Source organism: Pteropus alecto, unplaced genomic scaffold, assembly GCF_000325575.1.
Source record: "Pteropus alecto unplaced genomic scaffold, ASM32557v1 scaffold25, whole genome shotgun sequence".
NCBI lineage: Eukaryota > Metazoa > Chordata > Mammalia > Chiroptera > Pteropodidae > Pteropus > Pteropus alecto.
In genome coordinates, this window is record NW_006441955.1 from 5,298,474 (window position 1) to 5,309,289 (window position 10,816).

General features: G+C 34.2%; 1 protein-coding gene across 1 annotated transcript in view; it reads left to right on the top strand.

The window, feature by feature from the left end:
• ZYG11A (zyg-11 family member A, cell cycle regulator) overlaps nucleotides 1–10,816 on the top strand; it is a 66,319-nt gene that overhangs the window by 53,898 nt on the left and 1,605 nt on the right. The window contains exons 12-13 of the mRNA XM_006919447.2: nucleotides 1,122–1,183; nucleotides 1,581–1,678. Coding sequence (XP_006919509.2) covers nucleotides 1,122–1,183; nucleotides 1,581–1,678 — 160 coding nt within the window. The remainder of the gene's footprint in view (nucleotides 1–1,121; nucleotides 1,184–1,580; nucleotides 1,679–10,816) is intronic.

A 10,816-nucleotide genomic window follows, 5' to 3' on the forward strand; every position in this document is an offset into this window, starting at 1 on the left:
TCTTGTTTCATGGTTGCTATATCTCTTTATTATCTCTTTAAAAGTATTAATGATAGTTTGGGGTTTTTTTTAGTCTATGCGCTGCCGAAACGAGCATAGTTTGGGGTTTTAAGTTTTTCTCTACCTCCAAGGTTTCTGGTTTCTGGCAAGTTGCTTTTTTTTCCCCTATTTTTGTTCCTTTATGTTACAGATTTTCTTAAAGTATAAGGTGACCCTTAGCTGTCCATTTATATCTAAGAATGGGACTGTTTTGAAGCTTTGTGTAGATGGGTGGAACTTGTTAACTATGGGCTTCACTATAGAGTGATCTGAATTAGTTGTTCCTCAAGGTCAGTGTCATTAGCTCTTTTGTCTTGCCCTGATTAGGATTTACCCAAAGAAGAATATTCTATTTTCCTGATTGAAAGCTATAAGCTTGGCTGCCCACAGTCTGAAAGCCCACTAGAGGATGATGGGGGCAAGGGAGTCTCAGTATTTAGTATTAAGGTTTTCATTTTGGCCTTCTGTTTTTAGGATGGTACTCCCACCCTCAACTGCTCATGGTGTTGCCCAGTATAGAGGTTTTTGTTAGGGATGGGAGAAGAGATCTAGAAGTCTTGTTTTCTTTGGTACTTTCAACCGGTCCTTTTATTTTTAACCCTATGTCTAATCTCACTTCCTGAAGTTCCTGGTACACCTAATTTTTAAGTCTCTTGAGGGTTCTGTTCACTGTTCAAATTGTTCTTTTAACCTTCCCCTGTGTTAGATCTATTGAAGCAGTTATCCTTTTCCTTTTGCTTTGTTCTCTGTGTGTTTGCCTTCTTTTATTTTGAACCATTTGTACTTTTCTGATTATGGGATTTAGGGAAGGAGTGGATGCATGCTCTGTCCTCCATCTTTAAATAGAAGCCCCTTTTATTGCATTGTTTTCCACATGACTTTGTTCATATGCTACATTTATAATGGTTATCTAATTGATATTTTGGCAGGTAGGTATACCTAAATTTGGGTAATCATTCCCATATTTTGAAATTTTCTGCTGTTTCATATATATTTAATTATAAGTGACATGAAACAGTCATTATGACATTTTAAAAACGATGGAATACAATACTAGAATTTTGGTTTCTCTTTTTGTATAGTATGCAACCATCCAGAATTGGCCAAATTCGTGTTGTAAGATGACAGCATTGGTGACGTACAGGTAATTTCATGATGGTGTCGAACTTTTCTTAAAGCCTGTCCTCTGTCTAATCACTGTGTGGTACAGTGATAAAATATTAGAGTCAAATATCAAATAGCCTTATGTTTAAATCTTATTTTTTTGTGATATTGAGACATCACTTTTAGAAAATCTCTGAAATTTAGTTTTCCTTATCTGTAAAATGAAGTGACAGTTTACAGGATTAAGGATGAAATGAGATAATGAATGTGTAGCGTGTATAACACAGAATGCAGTTTCTTAGATGCTAGCTTTCATTATATGCTCAATAATATATCTATTTCAGGAATTGACCCTATGGGGAAAATGTTGAAAATTATTATTGTATCCCTGATGTTAGCCTGAGTTCTGAATGAACATATTTTTTGTACCTTTTTAGATCCTTCAAGGCATTTTTCCCACTCCTTGGCAACTTCTCTCAACCACAGGTTCAGCTCTGGGCACTATGGGCTATGTATCATGTATGCAGTAAAAACCGTATGTATTCAAAACATAATAGTTTTCCAGCTGTCTCCTTTTCCTTGAATTATCTGTTGGTATCCTTTGTTCATTTTTTGTCTACTGTATGTTGATCTTTTTCTTTAATTTCAGGGAACTTTCAAATCTTTTTTCCTACTTTGTCTTGATTTTGTTCATTGTGTTTACAAGTTAGTCTTATTTTATCACCTTACTTTCTGAAATTGATGACAATTCTCAGCTGTTGTTTTTAACTTTTTAATTGAAATATAATAGACAATTAGTTGCTTTATTTACAGTGTACAATTCAATGAGTTTTTTTCAATTGGTATACAATAATATATTAGTTTCAGTTGTACAACATAATGATTAGAGATTTATATAATTCACAAAGTGGTCACCCCAATAAATCTAGCACCTCTGTATCTTACATATTTATTACAATATTATTGACTATATTTCTTATGCTATACTTTATATTTGATGACTATTTTGTAAATATTCATTTGTACTTCTTAATCCCTTTGCCCTTTTCCACCGACCCCCCAAACCCTCTCTCCCCTCTAGTAACCCTCAAAATATTCTCTGTATCTATAAGTTTGTTGCCATTGTTGTTATTGTTGTTGTTGCTTTTTGTTCTTTAGATTCCACATGTATGTGAAATCATGCAGCATTTGTCTTTCTCTGTCTGACTTACTCCATTCAGCATGATACACTCTAAGTCCATTATGCAGTATCTGTTCCCATCCCCTTGCTTTTAGTCTGTGTCTTTTAATCTGAAGTGAGTCTCTTGTAGACAGCATATGTAAGAGTCTTGTTTCCTTTTCCATTCAGCCACCCTCTCTATTGATTGGAGCACTTAATTCTTTTTCATTTGAAGTACTTGTTAATAGATATGTAGTTATTGCCATTCTTTATTCATATTTTTGCTACATATCTTTTCTTCTTAAAGAAGTCTCTCCAACATTTCCTGTAATGCCAACTTGGTGGTGATGAACTTCTTCAGCTTTTTCTTGTCTAGGAAGCTCTTTATCTGTGTCCTTTGACTCTAAATGATAGCTTCACTGTATAAAGTAATCTTTGTTGTAGATCCTGGCTTTTCATCACATTGACTATTTTGTGCCAAGCCCATCTGTCCTGCAGTTTCTTTTGAGAAATCAGCCGCCAGCCTTATGGATGCTCCCTTGTAGGTAACTGTTCTTCTCTTGCTGCTTTTAAGATTCCCTCTTTGTCTTTAACCTTTGGGATTTTAATTATGGTATGTATCAGTGTGGGCTTCTTTCAGTTCATCTTTTTTGGGATTCTCTGAGCTTCCTGAGGTTATATGTCTATTTCCTTCATCAGGTGAGAGAAGTTTTCCATCATTATTTCTTCAAATAGGTTTTCTTCTTCTGGTATCCATAAATGTGAATGTTACATTTGATGTTATCCCATAAGCTCCATATATTATCTCCATTATTTTGGATTCTTTTTCTTGTTGCTGTTTTGATTACATGTCCTCTGCTACCCCATCCTCTCATGTCCTCTGCTACCCCATCCTCTATATCAGTGATTCGATCCTCTACTTCCTTCACTCTGTTGATTCCCTCTGATATATATTTTATCTCAGATAGTTTATTCTTCATTTCTAACTGGTTCTCTTTTACAATTTCCATCTCCATTTTTGTTTTTTATCTCTTTGTTAAAGTTCTCACTGAGTTCGTCTATTCTTCCCCTAAGTTCATTGAGCACCATTATAACCAATGTTTTGAACTCTGCATCTGGTAGATTGCTTGACTCCATTTTTCCTGGAGCACTGTTCTATTTTTTCATGTAGGATATGCTTCATTGTCTCCCCATTTTGATTGTCTTTCTGTTTCTGTTTCTGTGTACTAAGCAAAACTCCTAAGTCTCCTGGTCTTATTAGCATAGCTTTGTGTAGTAGGTATACAGGGGCACAGTCCTGAGAGGGGTCCAACTGCAGGCCAAGTTTAGCCCCAAACTGTACCCCCCCTGGGGCCACCTGGTAAGATTCAGCAAGCAATCCCCAGATGGCTGATATACTCGTGCTGTGCTTTATAGTTGCCTCAAGAGGCCACACCAGAAACTGAGGACAGGTGACACCAGTGTAGGGCTTAGAGCTGCTCAGCAGGGGGCACAGGGCACACCGAGGTCCCCCTCCTACCATTGCAGGGTACTTGCTTATTTCTCTCCTTAGTTTTAGTGCCTATGTTCATCCAGACCCCAGGTGACTCACTCCTTGCTGTTTGCTCTGTGTTTCTCACATTTCTGGTATGGTTTTAAGAGGAGATATACAAAGCTGCTCTGTTTTATGTTGTCTTGCCCTCTCTCAGCTATTTTTTTTTTTTTTTAATAATACCCTTATTCTCTCTCTATTCTTTTCTAGTGGAACATTTATCAGAAGTATCTTGTACCTGCACAAGATACATTCTGTCCTACACATCTTGTAACCTTACTTTATTTATTTATTATTAATTTCTAATTTTTAAATTGAAGTGTAGTTGACATACAATATTATATTAGTTTCAGGTATACAACATGGTAATTAGTCATGCTTCAGTATCAGTGTCATTATTTTAAATATTTTTTCTAAATTTGTTTCTCAATTATAGTTGACATTTAAATATCTTACAAAATGAACTACGCATTAAGTTTAGTAACCATCTGTCACCATACAAAATTATTACAATATTATCGACTAATTCCCTATGTTGCATACTACATCCCTGTGACTTATTTATTTTATAATTGGAAGTTTGACCTTCTTAATCTCCTTCACCTGTTTCTCCCATCTCCTCACCATCCACTCCTGGCAACCATCAGTTTGTTCTCTGTATCTATAAGTCTGTTTTGTTTGGTTTTGCTTTTTAGAATCCACAAATAGGTAAAATCAGATGGTATTTGTCTTTCTCTCTGTGACTTCACTTAATGTAATAACCCTCTAAGTCCATCACGTTGTTGCAAATGGCAAGATTTCATTCTTATGGTCAAGTAACATTCCTACCTCCCCCCTCTCTCCCTCTTTTTTCTCCCTCCTCTCCCTCTCTCTATATAATATACACCACATCTTTATCCATTCATCTATCGATGGACATTTACATTGCTTCCATATCTTGGCTTTTGTAAATAATGCTGCCATGAACACAGGGGTGCACATACATCTTTTGTTTTTTAAAAATGTTTTATTTCTTTAATTTTTAAAATTTATTTTTTTAATTAAAGTTGACATACTATATTAGTTTCAAGTGTGCAACATAGTGATTAGACACTTATATATCTTGCAGAGTGATCACCTTGATAAGTCTAGTATGCATCTGGCACTATACATAGTTATTACAGTATTTTTGACTACATTCTCTATTCTGTATTTTACATCCCTGTGACTGTTTTTATAAGTCACAGTTTGTACTTAATTCCTTTTACCTTTTTCACTCATCTCCCTCAGTCCCTCTCCCATCTAGTGACCATCAATTTGTTCTCTGTATCTATGAGTTTGTTTCTGTTTTGTTTGTGTATTTTGTTTTTTAGATTCCACATATGGTATTTGTCTTTGTCTGACCTATGTCACTTAGCATAATACTCTCTAGGTCTATCCATGTTATCTCAAATGGCAAGATTTCATTCTTTTCTATGGGTAATATTTCTATTGTATATATGTACCACATCTTTATCCATTCACCTATTGATAGACACCTAGATTGCTTCTGTATCTTGGCTAATGTAAACAATGCTGTAGTGAACATAGGGGTGTATATATCTTTTCGAATTGTTGTTTTTGATTTCTTTGGATAAATACCCAGAAATAAAATTGCTGGGCTGTATGGTAGTTCTATTTTTTAATTTTTGTGGGAACCACCATACTGTTTTCCACTGTTGCTGCATCAATTTATAGTCCCACCAACAGTGCATAAGGGTTCTTTCCCTTTTCTCCATATCCTTGCCAACACTTGACATTGTTGTCTTTTTGATAATAGCCGTTCTGACAGGTGTGAGGTGATATGTTCATTGTGGTTTCGATTTGCATTTCCTGGATGAATAGTGACATTGAGCACCTTTTCATGTGTCTGTTAGCCATCTGTATGTTGTCTTTGGAAACATGTCTCTCCAGGTTCTCTACTGTTGTAAGAGATGCCTGTGGTACAGAATGTTCCTGGCGGGGTGTCTGGTGCTTGGAGCAACAAGAACAAAAGAAGAAGATGTGGACTTACACACAAGGACACATTGCAGGGAGGGTGCACACGCCTGACCGATTCCGAGACTTCTTGCTCTAGGGACTAGAAAGAGATACATAAGAGGATAAGAAAAAGATGCTTGAGAGGAAATAGCTGAGAACACGGAGGTGGCTTTGAGGCTGAATCTGGGAGTTGGCTGTAGCTTGTATCTACTAACCTGGTAGTAACTATTACTAAATTACAAAGCTACATTGTTGTGAAACTTAATAAAAGGCCATGGAGATAGGGGTTGGGTGGCTAGTATTGTCCGTCCTCCTCTCCTTTATCCATGTAAGTTAGACATTTCCAGACTCCGACTCTTCTTCCAAACCATCTCCGCAACACTCTGCCCATATTTAAATCAGATTGTTTTTTTGCTGTTGAATTGTATGAGTGCATTATATATTTTGGATATTAACCCCTTATTAGGTATATCACTTGCAAATATATTCTCCCATTCTGTAGATTGCTTTTTTCTGTTATGTCGATGGATGGTTTCCTTTGCTATGTAAAAGCTTTGTAGTTTGATGTAGTCCAATTTGTTTATTTTTGCTTTTGTTTTCCTTGCCTAAGGAGACAGATCTAAAAAAAATTGTTGAAACCAATGTCAGTGAGTTTACTGCCTGTGTTTTTATCTAGTAGTTTTATAGTTTCAGGTCTTACATTTCAGTCTTTAATCCATTTTGAGTTAATTTTTGTATATGGTACAAAAAAGTGATCCAGTTTCATTCTTTTGCATGTAGCTGTTTAGTTTTCCCAGAGCCATTTTTTGTTGAGACTGTCTTTTCCCCAATGTATGTTCTTGCCTCCTTTGTCATTGGTTAATCGACCACATAAGCATGGGTTTACTTCTGGACTCTATTCTGTTCCATTGATCAATGTGTATGTTTTTGTACCAGTACCATACTATTTTGATTACTATGGCTTTGCAGTATAATTTGAAATCAGGAAGTGTGATATCTTCACCTTTTTTCTTCTTTCTCAAGATTGCTTTGGCTATTTGGATTCTTTTGTAGTTTCATACAAATTTTAAGATTATTCGTTCTAGTTCTGTGAAAAATGCCATACGTATTTTTATAAGGGTTACATCGAATTTGTAAGTTGTCTTGGGTAGTATGGACATTTTAACAGTATTAATTCTTTCAAGTCATGAGTATGATACATCTTTATAATTATTTATGTCTTCTTCAACTTAGTTTTTCAATGTCTTAATAGTTTTCAGAGTATAAGTCTTTCACTTCCTTAGTTAAATTTATTCCTAGGTATTATATTCTTTTTGATGCAGTTGTAAAATGGATTTTTAAAAAATTCTTTTTCTGACTATTTGTTATTAGTGTATAGAAATGCAACAGATTTATGTATATTAATTTTGTATCCTGAAACTTTACTGAATTCATTTATTCAGTTTTTATTTAGTTTTTTATTCAGTTTTTATTTAGTTATTAATTTTGTATCCTGAAACTTTACTGAATTCATTCAGTTTTTATTTAGTTTTTTGGTGGATTCTTTAGGGTTTTATATATATAGAATCACGTCATCTGCAAATAGTGAGTTTTACTTCTTCCTATCCAATCTGGATAACCTTATTTTCTTTTGTTTAATTGCTGTGACTAGGACTTCCAGTACTATGTTGAATAAAAGTGCTAAGAGTGGCCTCCTCGTTCCTGATCTTAGAGGAAAGATTTTAGCTTTCTACCATTGAATATGTTAGCTATGGGTTTGTTGTATATGCCCTTTATTATGTTGAGGTATGTCCCTCTATGCCCACTTTGTTGAGAGTTTTTATCATAAATGGATGTTGAATTTTGTTAAATGCTTTTTCTATATCTATTGAGATGATCATGTGGTTTTATACTTTGTTAATGTGGTGTATTACATTGATTTGCAGATGTTGAACCATCCTTACCTCCCTGGAATAAATCCCACTTGATCATGGTGTATGATCCTTTTAATGTGTTGTTGAATATGGTTTACTGATATTTTGTTGAGGTTTTTTGCATCTATGTTCATCAGGGATATCAGCCTGTTTCTCTCTCTCTCTCTTTTTTTTTTTTTATTTTTTATTTTTGTGGTGTCTGGTTTTGCTATCAGGGTAATGCTGATCTCTTTAAATGAATTTGGCAGCATACTATCCTCTTCAGTTTTTTGGAATAATTGTAGAAAGGATAGGTATTAACTTCTCTTTAAATGTTTGGTAGAATTCACCTGTCAAGCCATCTGGTGCTGGACTTTTGCTTGTTGGGAATTTTTTTGATTACTGATTCAATTTAGTTACTGGTTATCAGTCTGATTCATATTTTCCATTTCTTCTTGATTCAGTCTTGGAAGATTGTATGTTTTTAGAAATTTATCTGTTCTTCTGGATTGTCCAGTTGATGGCGTATAATTGTTCGTAGTAATCTCTTATGATCCTTTGAGTTTCTGTGATATTGTCATTTCTCTTATTTCTGATTTTATTTGGGCCCTCTTTATTCTCGATGATTCTGGCTAAAGGTTTATCAGTTTTGTTTATCTTTTCAAAGAACCAGCTTCTGTTTCATTGATCTTTTTTTTTCTTAGTCTCTATTTAATTGATTTTTATTCTGATATTTATTCTTTCCTTCTAATTTTGGGTGGTTTATTGATTGATTGATTTTAGTTCATTTAGGTATAAAGTTAGACTATTGAGTATTTTTTGTTTCTTGAGGTAGGTCTGTATCATTATAAACTTGCCTCTTTGAACTTCTTTTGCTACATTGCATAGATTTTGGAATGTTGTATTTCCATTTTCATTTTTCTCAATGTATTTTTCGATTTCCTCTTTGATTTCTTCATTGAGCCATTGGTTTTTAGTAGCAAGTTTGTGTTTTCTAGTTTTCTTCTTGTAATTGATTTTTAGCTACATACCATGTGGTCAGAAAAAAATGCTTGATACAATTTTAGTCTTTTTAAATGTATTGAGACTTTTATGGCCTACCATGTGATCTGTCCTGAGCATGTTTCATGTGCTCTTGAAAAGAATGTGTATTCTGTTTTTGGACAAAATGGTCTGCATATATCTATTAAGTCAATTTAATCTAAGATATCATTTAAGGCCAAGTTTCCTTATTGATTTCCTGTATGAATGATCTAGCCATTGATGTAAGTAGGGTGTTAAAGTCCCTACTATTATTGTATTACTGTCTGTTTCACCCTTGAGGTCTGTCAGTATTTCTTGATGTATTTAGATGCTCCTATGTTAGGTGCTTAGATATTTATAAGTGTTATATCCTCTTGTTGGATTGATCCCTTTATCATTATATATAATGCTCTTCTTTGTCTCTTGTTAGAATCTTTGTTTTAAAGTCTACTTTGTCTAATACATATATTACTACTCCAACTTTCTTTTCGTTTCCATTTGCATGGAATATCTTTTTCTATCCCTTCATTTTCAGTCTGTGTGTCATTAGACCTGAAGAAGTCTCTTGTTGGCAGCACATTTACGGTTTTTGTTTTTTAATCCATTCAGCACCCTGTGTCTTTCAATTGGATCGTTTAGTCTGTTTACATTTAAAGTAATTATTGATGGATATGTGCTTATTGTTATTTTGTTAATTGTTTTCTGGTGTTTTTTTTGTAGTTCTTTGTTGTTTTCTTCTTGCTCTCTTTCCTTGTGATTTGATGAATTTCTTTAATGTTATGTTTGGATTCTTTTCTCTTTTTTTTAATCTACCATAGGTTTTTAGTTTGTGCGTTTTTTTTTTTTTTAATCTATTATAGGTTTCTAGCTTATGGTTACCATAAGATAGATAGATAGATAGATAGATAGATAGATAGATAGATGTCTAACAACCTGTGTATACAGCACTGTATTAGTCTGCTTTAAGTTACTGGTTGCGTAAGTTCAAATGCGTTCTAAAAGCAGTACATTTTTACTCCCCCTACCACCAAATTTTAAATTTTTTGCTGTCATATATTACATTTTTTAAAATTGTGTATTCCTTTTCTTATTTCTAGTTATGGCCTTTTCTTTTTCATTAAAGACGTCACTTTAGCATTTCTTGTTAGGTTGATTTGGTGGTGATGAGTTAGCAGTGGCTTTTGCTTATCGAGGGACTCTTTATCTCTCCTTTAATTCTGAATGATACCCTTGCCACATAGAGTATTCCTGGTTGTAGGTTTTCTCTTTCAGCTTTTTCCAATATATCATCCACTCCTTTCTGACCAGCAAAGTTTCTACTGAATAATCAGCTTTTAGTCTTAAGGGGATTCCCTTGTAAGTAATAGTTACTTTTCTTTTACTACTTTTAAGACTCTCTTTGTCTTTAATTTTTGACATTTTATTTATTATTGATGTGGACTTTTGGGTTCATCTTGTTTGGGATGCTCTGTGCCTTTTGGACCCAGATGTCTTTTTCTTCCAAAAGTTAGGGAAGTTTTCAGATATTATTTCTTTAAAAAAGTTTTCTGCCCCTTTCTTCTTTTTCTGGGACCCCTGTAATGTGAATATTAATATGCTTGGTGTTGTACCAGAGGTCTATTAAACTGCTCGTTTTTAAAAAATTCTTTTTGTTTTTCAGCTTGGTTAATTTCTACTGCTCTGCCTTCCAGATCACTGATCCAGTCTTCTCTATCATCTAATCTGTTGTTGATTCCCTCTAGTGTATTTTTTTTTCATTGCAGTTACTCAGTTCTTTAGCTCTCATTGGTACCTTCTTATATTTTCTATCTCCGTTTTGAGAGTTATCACTGTGTTCATCCATTCTTCTCCTGAGTTCAGTGAAAACTTTTATGGTTGTTACTTTGAAATCTTTATTGAGTAGATTGCTTATTTTTGTTTCGTTTAGTTCTTTTTCTGAGATTTTTGTCTTGGTCTCTTATTTGGAACATATTCCTTTATTTCCTTGTTTTGCCTAAATCTGTGTTTGTTTCTATGGTCACTTACGTCTCCTGGTTGTGAAGAAGTGGCCTTATATTGGAGATGTCCTGT